A 12,500-nucleotide genomic window follows, 5' to 3' on the forward strand; every position below is an offset into this window, starting at 1 on the left:
GTAGTGAGAGGGAGAGAAGTGTTAGGGGGGATGAAGCAAATATTGAAAACTCCCCTCCTTTCCCCTCCTCTCCCCTCCCCTCGTCTGCCCTTCCCTCTCTTCTCTTCTCTTCTCTTCTCTTCTCTTCTCTTCTCTTCTCTTCTCTTCTCTCCATTCCTCTCCTCTCTCCACCACCACTCCCTCACGACTATAAGCCACGCCCTCTTCTCCTCCTCCTCCTCCTCCTCCTCCTCCTCCTCCTCCTCCTCCTCCTCCTCCCTCATCATTTTCCTGGAGCCTGATTTTTTAAACCTCCTGTTTCAATTTTTTTTTGTTGCTGTGGTATATTTTTATCACTTAATTCTCTCTCTCTCTCTCTCTCTCTCTCTCTCTCTCTCTCTCTCTCTCTCTCTCTCTCTCTCTCTCTCTCTCTCTCTCTCTCTCTCTCTCTCTCTCCCAATAATAGTACAACAACATTTGATAATAAGAACAAGAACAAGAAGAACAAGAAGAACAAGAATAACAACAACAACAATAACAATAACACGTCCAATACCTAATAACCCAATCAAGGAGAAACACGTGTATTATGATGAAACACCTTGGCGTCACACACACACACACACACACACACACACACACACACACACACACACACACACACTAACACAGATGATCTTGCCAGGACCCCCTCACAGCGTTTCCCAGAAGGTGTGTTGCCATCAATTACCAGGCAGGTGTGCGTGGGCGAGGCGTTTACCTGTCCTGCTATATCGTGCCTACAACCCTTCACCCCTGCCTCCCTCCCCCTGCCCTCCTCAACCATGCCTCCCTCATTCCTGTGCTCCCTCAACCCTTCCCTTTTCACCCCTGCCTTTCTTACCTCTGCCTCCTCCGTCATTCTTGTTCCCCCCGCCCTCAGCCCTTCTTTTTTCACCCCTGCCTTCCTCACCCCTGCCTTCCTCACCCCTGCCTCTCTCATTCCTGCCCTCCCTCACCTTCCTCACCCCTGCCTCTCTCATTCCTGCCCTCCCTCACCCCTGCCTTTGTTGTCACTATTGTACCAAACATGACTCCTGTCCACTCGTTCTTGCCTTCGTTATTCTTGTCTTCTTTATTCCTGTCTCCTCCTCCCCTGGCTCCTTCATTTCTACTTCCTTGACCTCTTTCCTTCATTCCTGCCTCCTTCACCCCTGTCTCCCTATTTCCTCCTTCCTTCCTTCATCCCTGTTTTACTTATCTATCTCCTTCACCCTGTCTATCTCATCCCTGCTTTCCTCATCTTCCAGTGTCCTACCCCTTGTTTCTATCACCCCTGTCCTTGCTATCACCCCTGCATCATCATCTTTATTATCATTACCATCATTATCATATCTTCTCTCCCTCTCTTCCCTTCCCTCTCTCTTCCACCTCTCCTAGCCTACTTCCCTTTCTCTCCTCTCCTACTTTACTCATCTCCCTTCAGTTTCAGTCACTCTTACTCTCTCTCTCTCCCCTCGTTTATCCCACCTTTCTTCTCTTCTCCCCTCCTACTCGTGTTTATCGTCCCCTTCCCTCTCCCCGTTCTCTTAATCCCTGTCTTTGCCTAGTTAATCATTGTAATCACCCCAGCCTTCTTCGCCATTACCTCCCTCGCAGCCTACCTCGTCTTGACCTGCCCCTCCCTTACCCTGCTTCATTACCCCTCTCTTTTGTCTCTCTCTCTCTCTCTCTCTCTCTCTCTCTCTCTCTCTCTCTCTCTCTCTCTCTCTCTCTCTCTCTCTCTCTTTCTCTGTTTCACTCTGTCTTTTTTTGTATTTTTCTCTGTTTTTTGTCTCTGTCTCCGTTTGTTTCTCTCTCTCTCTCTCTCTCTCTCTCTCTCTCTCTCTCTCTCTCTCTCTCTCTCTCTCTCTCTCTCTCTCTCTCTCTCTCTCTCTCTCTCACCGCAATACTTCTTGTGCTAGGAATTCCCTGGACAGAGGAAGAGGAGGAGGAGGAGGAGGAGGAGGAGGAGGAGGAGGAGGAGGAGGAGGAGGAGGAGGAGGAGGAGGAGGAGGAGGAGGGGGAGGGAGAGGGGAGACTATCTCGCATCTCTCCTTGCTTTACGAGGACGCTTACTTCCCCATCTCGCTTTTTTATCTCTCTCTCTCTCTCTCTCTCTCTCTCTCTCTCTCTCTCTCTCTCTCTCTCTCTCTCTCTCTCTCTCTCTCTCTCTCTGATTTATCTATTTATTTTCACATTCCCTCTTTTCTTCTGGGTTCTTGCCTTTTACTATTTGATTTTGGTCTCTCTCTCTCTCTCTCTCTCTCTCTCTCTCTCTCTCTCTCTCTCTCTCTCTCTCTCTCTCTCTCTCTCTCTCTCTCTCTCTCTTGCTCCTTTTGTATTTTGTTCTTTTCTTCCTCTTTGTCACTATTTTATTAGCTTCATTATATTATTATTTATTATTCTTTATCATTATCATATTTTGTATCACTCTTAATTTTCTCTCCTCCCTTTCTCCCTTTTTTTTCTCACGTTTCTTTGTGTTATTCCTTTATTTTCCTTCCACCATTCGTTCTTTTTGCTCTCTCTCTCTCTCTCTCTCTCTCTCTCTCTCTCTCTCTCTCTCTCTCTCTCTCTCTCTCTCTCTCTCTCTCTCTCTCTCTCTCATCTATCTTTCGTACTGCCTCATTTCCTTTATTGGCACTTTTCTTTTTCCTCCTCCTGCTTTTTTTTTTCTAATCAATAACACCTTGTATTGCTTTTCTATCACTGCTCGCTTGCCCCCCTCCTCCTCCTCCTCCACCTCCACCTCCTCCTCCTCCTCCTCCTCCTCCTCCTCCTCCTCCTCCTCCTCCTCCTTCTCTCCTTACATTCTTGCATCTCCTTTTCTTCCTCTTATTCCTACTCTTATTTTCTTCCTTCTTCTCTTCCACCTACTGCTCCTCCTCCTCCTCCTCCAACTCCTACTTTTTTTCTCCTTCCTTCTCCTTTTCTTCCTCTCGTTCCTACTTCTATTTTCTTCTCCCTCCTCCTCCTCTTCCCCCTCTACCTACCCCCTTTTCCTCTTCCTTCTCCAAACTCCTTTTCTCCTTCCTTCTTACTTTTTTGCATCTCCTCTTCTTCTTACTTCTATTCCTCTTGATTTTCTCCTCCTCTCACAAGTAGTTAGGGGACTGTCTAACAAGAACCTAAAAATCTGTTGCTGTTTGGTTTTCCTTTGTATTCCTTTGTATTCTCCTCTTTTTCTTCCTCTTCCTCCTCTTTAGCAGCATCATTCCTCGCCCTACATTCTCTCTCTCTCTCTCTCTCTCTCTCTCTCTCTCTCTCTCTCTCTCTCTCTCTCTCTCTCTCTCTCTCTCTCTCTCTCTCTCTCTCTCTCTCTCTCCTCCACTCTTTGCATTCTTCCGTAACCTCCATCGTGCTGTCATTTCCACTCTTCCTCCTCTTCCTCCTCCTCCTCCTCCTCCTCCTCACCAAAGTCATATACACCACTGCCTTCCCCTTCCCAACATGGCTGCCACAATCTACTGTAGATATGATGCGCTACTTTTTTTTTTTTTTTAAATTAAGTAAGGTAAGGTAAGGATGGGTTAGGTTAAGTTAGATTGGGTAGTATTAGGTTAGATTATGTTCTGTTCTGTTATGTTGTGTTTGGTTAGGTTAGGTTAGCTAAGTTTGGGTTTGGTTAGCTTGGGTTGGGTTAGGTTAGGTTAGTTTAGGTTAGGTTAGGTTAGGTTAGGTTAGGTTAGCTTGAGTTGGGTTAAGTTAGGTTAGTTTAGGTTAAGTTAGGTTAGGTTAACTTAGGTTAGGCTATCTCAAGTGTTGTGAAATGTTTCTGGTGTTTGTACGTGTTGTTAGGTTAGGTTAGGTTAGGTGAGTTAGTTTGGTTAGGTTAGTGTAGGTTAGGTTAGGTTAGGTGAGTTAGTTTGGTTAGGTTAGGTTAGGTTAGGTCAGACTAGGTTAGGTTAGGTTAGGTTAGGTTAGGTCAGACTAGGTTAGGTTAGGTTAGGTTAGGTTAGGTTAGGTCAGACTAGGTTAGGTTAGGTTAGGTTAGGTTAGGTTAGGTCAGACTAGGTCAGACTAGGTTAGGTTAGGTTAGGTTAGGTCAGACTAGGTCAGACTAGGTTAGGTTAGGTTAGGTTAGGTTAGGTCAGACTAGGTTAGGTTAGGTTAGGTTAGGTTAGGTCAGACTAGGTCAGACTAGGTTAGGTTAGGTTAGGTTAGGTTAGGTTAGGTCAGACTAGGTCAGACTAGGTTAGGTTAGGTTAGGTTAGGTTAGGTTAGGTCAGACTAGGTCAGACTAGGTTAGGTTAGGTTAGGTTAGGTTAGGTTAGGTCAGACTAGGTTAGGTTAGGTTAGGTTAGGTTAGGTTAGGTTAGGTTAGGTCAGACTAGGTCAGACTAGGTTAGGTTAGGTTAGGTTGTGTTACGGTAGATCACCTCAAGTTTTGTGTTGCTGGTTGTTTCTTCGTGTTGTTACTTATTCACTCATCTATTTACGTAAGCTTAATTATAATACTTGGTGGCGCGGTGCGGGGTGCGGGGTGCGGGGTGTGGGGTGTGGGGTGTGGGGCGAGGCGTGGGAATCCTCAATGAAGCCAATTACTGAAGGGAGAAGGACAAGGAAAGCATTATATCAGTAATTAGATACGACCAACATCAATAGCTTTGCGTTGTTATAATAATGAGGATAATGATTTCAGTTACATTGCTGCTACTGCTGCTACTGCTGCTACTGCTGCTGATGCTGCTGCTGCTGCTGCTGCTGCTGCTACTACTACTACTACTACTACTACTACTACTACTACCACTACTACTACTACTACTACTACTGCTGCTGCTGCTGCTACTGCTATCACTACTGCTACTGTTGCTGCTGCTGCCGCTTCTGCTGCTGCTGCTGTTGTTGCTGCTGCTGTTGTTCCTGCTGCTGCTGCTGCTGCTGCTGCTGCTGCTGTTGTTGCTGCTGCTGCTGCTGCTGCTGCTGCTGCTGCTGCTGCTGCTGCTGCTGCTGCTGCTGCTGCTGCTGCTGCTGCTGCTGCTACTACTACTACTACTACTACTACTACTACTACTACTACTACTACTACTACTACTACTACTACTACTACTACTACTGCTGCTGCTGCTGCTGCTGCTGCTGCTGCTGCTGCTGCTGCTACGTACTACTACAAATGATAATAATAATTGTAGTAGTAGTAGCAGCAGTAGTAGTAATAATAATAATGATAATAGTAACAATAATACAATACAACTATGCCTATAATGGTCACGGTAATGAATGAGAAAAACAAAACTATTTACCTACATATATAAATGATAATGGTAATAAAAAATACATTAATTAATTCAAACAAATAATAATCCATCTTTCCCTATATACACACCACACAGACGAGGCAGGACATCACACATTATCTTATTTTATACCAATAAAAAAATAATAAATAAATAAATAAACAAATGAAATACAATAGAATAACAAAACCAAGTCGAGGGTTTGTATATTCCTCCCGCCCTGTCCCTTGTCCTTCCTCCCTGCCCTACCCCCCCCCCGTCCCTTTAAAACGGCCTTTACGAGCGCTACTGAACACAACGCCAGTTTTCCTCAACCCAGTGTGTGTGTGTGTGTGTGTGTGTGTGTGTGTGTGTGTGTGTGTGTGTGTGTGTGTGGGGAGAGGGGGTGCTGGCTGTCCTGGCTTTGGGGGGAGTGGGGTTAATAGTGGTAGTAAAGAAAATAATGATGATAATGATACTGCTATTAATATTCGTGGAAAAATGATAAACTTGCTTCTTTCTACTTAAATATTCAAATTCTCTCTCTCTCTCTCTCTCTCTCTCTCTCTCTCTCTCTCTCTCTCTCTCTCTCTCTCTCTCTCTCTCTCTCTCTCTCGGGAATGATTAATAATGTCAATGTGTGGTGAAGTGGTGAGATGGTGTGGTGTTGGTGGTGGTGATGGAGATGGTGGTAGTGATGATAGTAGTGGTGTATAGTGTTGAAGAGTACGGTAGTGCGATGTGGTGGTGGTGGTGGTGTGGTGGGAGCGGCACAGGTAGTTCATTACGCCCGCCAATCTCAGGTAACCGCCTTAATTGTCATGTTTAATCACGTGATAATTACCTGAGATATGGTAATAAGGTGGCCGCGCGCCTCACCTGAGTCACCTGGCCTGAGTGGTGAGGTGAGGGGGCACATCACTAAACCTTGCCACACCCTACCGCACCCTATCACACCCTACCACAGCCAGCCACACACCAACCTGTAGAAGAGCTAGGGTGTCACATTAATAACCCTTCCACACCTTACAACACCCTACCAGACACCTGTGGAAAGGTCTGATCAGCACATTACTTCACCCTACCTCACCTAACCTTGCCTTGCTGCACCCTAAAGAATTATACCTGCACCCCTATGACCTGTTCCTCTTCTCCTGCACTTAAAGCTGTTATCCTGCATCTTTTAATCCTACACAGCAGGCCTCTCACTGCATCTGACCACCGGAAGCTGCAATTCACGAGCCAAAATGCAAATTCAGCCATGCAAACTCGCAGATTTTTACATTACCTTACGCCACTACAAGTCCACGCAAACTGACTGACTCTTCCGCTCTCTGTCTCTCTTTATCACACACACACACATACACACACACACACACACACACACACACACACACACACACACACACACACACACACACACACACACACACACACACACACACGCACACACATACATTTCTTCCTTTGTGTGTTCCATCGCTCCATTTATCACTCGTTAATTGTTCCTTATTTTTTTGTTCTTCATCTGTCCTGTTTACATGTCTACTACTACTACTACTACTACTACTACTACTACTACTACTACTGCGTATATTGTCTTTCTTTCATCAGACACGTTAACATTGATTTAGCTGTCACACACATCCCTTCTCATTGTTGTTATTCCTCCTTTGCTACTGTTCGCTTCAATACTGCTTCTTCCTGACCTTTGTGTGCATTCTTTTATGTTCCAGCACGGTACCTCGTCTCAGCTCGTTTTAACAGGATGCAGTAGAAGTTATGAGTGTTTTCAAGAGTGCTTTCATGGTTCTAGTGATAGCAAGAGTTTGTATTCGAAGTTATTGGTTTTTTCAAGAGTATTTTCATGGTTATTGTGAAAGTAACAGGCTGTAGTAGAAGTTATTGGGGTTTTCAAGATTTTTTTTTTTTTTTTTAGATTTCTAGTGTTAATAACAGGATGTAGTAGAAGTTATAGGGGTTCTCAAGAATGTTGTCAAGAATCTTGTGATATTAAGAAGCTGTAGTGGAAGTTAAAGGGTTCTGCTAGCGTGTTTTTTATTTATTTATTATTTATTTATTTTTTTTTTTTTAGTATTATTATCTGTAGTAGTAGCTGTACGGATTTTCAAGAGTGTTTTCATAGTTTCATAGTTCTTATTAACCCTTTCAGTCACCCCATGCCTCTCAGTGAACTGGCAAAACCTAACCTAACCTAATTTCACCTCATCTCACCTCACCTAACCTAACCTAACCTAATCTAACCTAACCTAACCTAACCTAACTATATGCTGATGAGAATTTTTACTGAGTTTAGAATGACTCTCTCTCTCTCTCTCTCTCTCTCTCTCTCTCTCTCTCTCTCTCTCTCTCTCTCTCTCTCTCTCTCTCTCTCTCTCTCTCTCTCTCTCTCTCTCTCTCTCTCTCTCTCTCTCTCTCTCTCTCTCTCTCTCTCTCTCTCTCTCTCGTAATCAGGGGGGTTAAAAAATCGTCTCTTATTTACCTCTCCACTACAATTATATCTGTGTTTACTCGATTCCGGCTAACAATTGGCGCCCTGATGAAGTTTGGGGCGTGCCTGTAGTACTCAATGGGAGATGAAAGATTATGTTTATACTCCCCACGATTATAAGGCTGGTACTTTAGGTGGTACTAGTGGTGGTAGTTAGGAGTAGTAATAGTAGTAGTAGTAGTAGCAGAAGTAGGAGTAGTAGGAGTTTTTGTTGTTTGTTATCTGTTTTGGTATTTTGTTGTTGTTGTTGTTGTTGTTGTAATGGTATAGCATTTGTAATAGTAGTTTTTTTGTTGATGTTTGTTGTTTTTGTTGTTATCATAGTTGTTGTTTGTTGTTGTGGTAGTAGTAGTAGTAGTAGTAGTAGTAGTAGTAGTTGTACCAGTAGCAGCAGTAGTGTTTTTGTTGATACTTGTTTGTTTTGTTGCTATTGTTGTTGCTTTTTGTTGTTCTTGTAGTATAGTAGTAGTAGAAGTAGTATTAGCAGCAGCAGTAGTAGTAGTAGTAGTAGTAGTAGTAGTAGTAGTAGTAGTAGTAGTAGTAGTAGTAGTATGTTGACAAAATGTACAACTCAGACACTTGAGAAACCTAACCTAATCCAGCGAATTAAACAAAGATAAACTACAGCTAGAAACATCGCAAACTACACTCCTGCATTGCCGTTTCCACCACACCCCGCCACACACCTTGCCACACTCCTACACTCCCTGCTCTCCCTGCCACACTCCGCTACACACCCTCTCTACCCAAACACATTCCCTTTCACCCTTCTAACCTCCCTCTCCTCTACTCACCTCACCTCACCTCATCCAACCCATATTTACACCTTTACCTGTCCATACGATACTCAATATTTAGGTACATACATTCACACAGTCACCTATTGCAGTATTGATCTCTCCTAACCCTCTTCCTTCGTGTTTTAATCTTAGTCAATGAGTCAGTCAGTCGGTCAGTCGGTCAGTCGGTCAGTCAGTCAGTCGTTTAGTTAGTTGCAAGGTTGATTGGTTAGTTAGGTTCTTAGTCAGTCAGTTTGTCAGTCAGTGGAGTAGTTGGTTAGTTAAGCCTTAAGTCGTTTAGCAATTCAGTCAGTCAGTCAGTCAGTCAGTCAGTCATCCATCCACTTACTTTCTCCTCCCTTCACTCTCCTCTTTCACTCATCAATTCGTTCTTTCATTCACACACTCACTCACTCACTCACGCACTCACTCGTTCGTTCACTCAAGGCTAAAACGCGTTAATTATGCAGATGGGATAACAGGTGAGACAGGTGAAGTCTGATTAGCCGCAGGTAAGACGTGATTAAGTGGCGGTGGTGGTGGTGGTGGTGGTAGTGGTGGTGAAAAAGTGATCGAAGTGGTGTGATAAACATATGGATCTAACACACACACACACACACATCTCTCTCTCTCTCTCTCTCTCTCTCTCTCTCTCTCTCTCTCTCTCTCTCTCTCTCTCTCTCTCTCTCTCTCTCTCTCTCTCTCTCAAGATAACTTTGCTTTAGTCAGAAAATAATGAAAAAGGGTCAGATTAACAGCCACGAGCAGTGTGTGTGTGTGTATATGTGTGTGTGTGTGTGTGTGTGTGTGTGTGTGTGTGTGTGTGTGTGTGTGTGTGCTCCTATTACCTACCTCCTCCTCATCACACTCACCTGGTTAAGTATGATGGATTGATGCAATCTCTCTCTCTCTCTCTCTCTCTCTCTCTCTCTCTCTCTCTCTCTCTCTCTCTCTCTCTCTCTCTCTCTCTCTCTCTCTCTCTCTCTCTCTCCAACCAAAGCAGCTCGTCTAATGTAACCTCACCTCACTTCATCTAACCTAACTTAACTCAGCTTAAGCTCACCCAACGTAACCTAACCTAACCTAACCTAACTTTACCTAACCTAACCTAAGCTAACCTAATCTAACCTAACTTTACCTAACCTAACCTAACCTGACCTAAAATAACCTAAATTAACCTAACCTAAACTCACCTCACCTAATCTAAGCTCACCTCGACCTAACCTAACCTAACCAAACGTAACCTAACCTAACCTAACCTCACCTAACCTAACCTAACCTAACCTAACCTAACCTAACCTAACCTAACCTAACCAAACGTAACCTAACCTAACCTAACCTAACCTCACCTAACCTAACCTAACCTAACCTAACCATACCTAACCTAACCTAACCTAACCTAACCTAACCTAACCTAACCTAACCAAACGTAACCTAACCTAACCTCACCTAACCTCACCTAACCTAACCTAACCTAACCTAACCTAACCTAACCAAACCTAACCTAACCTAACCTAACCTAACCTAACCTAAAATAACCTAAATTAACCTAACCTAAACTAACCTCACCTAATCTAAGCTCACCTCGACCTAACCTAACCTAACCAAACGTAACCTAACCTAACCTAACCTAACCTCACCTAACCTAACCTAACCTAACCTAACCTAACCAAACCTAACCTAACCTAACCTAACCTAACCTAACCTAACCGAACCTCACCTAACCTCACCTAACCTAACCTAACCTAACCTAACCTAACCTCACCTAACCTAACCTAACCTAACCTGCACCAAACCGAACGTCAACTCACTTCACTTCACTTCACCTCATCTCATCTCATCTCATCTTTTATTCATGATTGGCACTGAATTACACATGAATGAAGGAAAAATATACATGTATTATACAAATATCTGAATTCATGATAATGCGTAAATATTTATTTCTCTTATTCATTTTCGCATATTTTTTTTTGTCTCGTTAGTCTTTTGAATTGAGGTCAAAGAGAGAGAGAGAGAGAGAGAGAGAGAGAGAGAGAGAGAGAGAGAGAGAGAGAGAGAGAGAGAGAGAGAGAGAGATAATGTGTATATAATTATCGATTTTGAAGCGTAATCTCTCTCTCTCTCTCTCTCTCTCTCTCTCTCTCTCTCTCTCTCTCTCTCTCTCTCTCTCTCTCTCTCTCTCTCTCTCTCTGACAGACATACAAACAGCAGGATATTGACAGAAAGACACACAAAGACAGAAAAATGGAAAAGCAAACAGACAGACAGACAGACATTCTTTACTTGTGAAATACTCGTATGTCAAGATTACTGTATATAATTTTTCCTTTCGTTTATTTATGTATGTATTTAACAGTCCATCTACTTCGTGTAATCTTTTCATGACCGGAGAGGAATGAGTTGTTCTTTGTTCCTTATTTCTTTATGTTTACAAAAAGAAATAATTGCAATACAGCACTGTACATTTCCTGTCGCTTATACAGTATGTGACCTAAAAATAATAATAAAGAATCAATGGAGAATAAAAATAAAAGGCAAAGATAATCACAGAATAGCAGTACACGTTTACACTTTCCAGTCACTTATAAAAAGACCTTTAAAAATTTACGTTTCCACAATACAGCACCACAATTTTCCAGCCACTTCTACATGACCTTTCTGTAACCCCTTCACTGTTAGGCGATTTCTCCATAATTATCTGTAAATTTGTACTCTTCCCCCTTTTGTAATTCTCTCTTGAACATTTTTCAATCTTTCAAAAGACAAAATGAGCTTGGTGTATTTTAGTTTATTTCTTCTCGTCCTCGCAAACATTTTTTTCAACTTTATTCTTGATGTTAACGGGTGATTATAGCAGCGAAGGATTAACAAAATATATGTCTACAATGCAGCACCATATTTTTCCAGTCACTACTTCTCAGAGCGCATGGAGGAGTCAAGGAGAGAGGACCTGTCACGCCGCAGCCCCGCCCTCTGCTGGGGAGGTGAGGCCTGTGCGACGAGAGGCGGGGAGGGAACAGGACTGAAGCAGAGTGAGTGTTGTGAGACTTTTTTTTTTTTTTCGCTTTCTTGCTTATGAATTTGTTTTCTACGTGTTGTTTATCTTTTTATCTACTTCTTTCTTTCTTTCTTTCTTTCGTTCTTTATTTATCTATTTATACCTAACTAAGATATGAACGAGAGATGGGCGAGAATGAGAATAAGAACGTTGTGTGTTATTTTTGTTCTTCCTTCTCAAATTTTGAATGGAAAAAAGAATAAGAACAGGTAAATGTGTGTGTTTTCTATTCTTTCTTTTTTTTTATCTTTCTACGTTTTGGATGAGAATGAGAGAATAAGGATAAGAATGTCGAGCGTTCTTTTCGTTTTTTTCTGTTCGTACGATTCGATTGAAAGAGGAATGAAAATACGTAAATGAGTGTGTTTTTCTATTACTTTTATTTTCTTAACCTTTTTTTAACTTAACTTTCCCTCGATATGGATAGGAGAATGAACATGAAAATTTTGGTTCCTCTTTTCGTTTTTTCTTCGTATGATTTGAATGAAAGATAAGAATACGTAGATGAATCTGTTTTTTTTTCTTTTATTTTATTTTCTTCCTTGACTTCCTGTGAACTGGGTGTGAAAGTGAAAGAATGAGAATAATAATAATGTGTGTTCTGATGTAATTTCTTCCTAAAATTCAAATGAAAGGAGAATAAACGTATAGATCTCTCTCTCTCTCTCTCTCTCTCTCTCTCTCTCTCTCTCTCTCTCTCTCTCTCTCTCTCTCTCTCTCTCTCTCTCTCTCTCTCTGTGTGTGTGTGTGTGTGTGTGTGTGTGTGTGTGTGTGTGTGTTATGTACCCTCTTTTAATATTTTTCCTCTACTTCATTCAATTGAAATAAAAAGTTTCAGGTTATTTTTTATATTTTTCTGCCTCCCTAAGACTTTAACTCTTTTAAAAACTCGTGGGACGCTTCTGAGCTCTATTGACATTTCCCTGTGTAAC

General features: G+C 42.4%; 2 protein-coding genes across 6 annotated transcripts in view; one reads left to right on the plus strand and one right to left on the minus strand.

Moving 5' to 3' along the window:
- The window catches only part of LOC135091560 (checkpoint protein HUS1-like), a 143,067-nt gene that overhangs the window by 43,261 nt on the left and 87,306 nt on the right, over window positions 1-12,500 (plus strand). For 4 of the 5 annotated variants that reach the window (XM_063989312.1, XM_063989317.1, XM_063989314.1 and 1 more), the window contains one exon: window positions 11,418-11,542. In XM_063989312.1, the coding sequence (XP_063845382.1) occupies window positions 11,418-11,542 (125 nt within the window). The remainder of the gene's footprint in view (window positions 1-11,417; window positions 11,543-12,500) is intronic. The other variant, XM_063989313.1, reaches the window with a different exon arrangement.
- The window catches only part of LOC135091556 (uncharacterized), a 123,363-nt gene that overhangs the window by 42,630 nt on the left and 68,233 nt on the right, over window positions 1-12,500 (minus strand).

The sequence above is a fragment of the Scylla paramamosain genome, chromosome 37 (genome assembly GCF_035594125.1).
Source record: "Scylla paramamosain isolate STU-SP2022 chromosome 37, ASM3559412v1, whole genome shotgun sequence".
Lineage (NCBI taxonomy): Eukaryota > Metazoa > Arthropoda > Malacostraca > Decapoda > Portunidae > Scylla > Scylla paramamosain.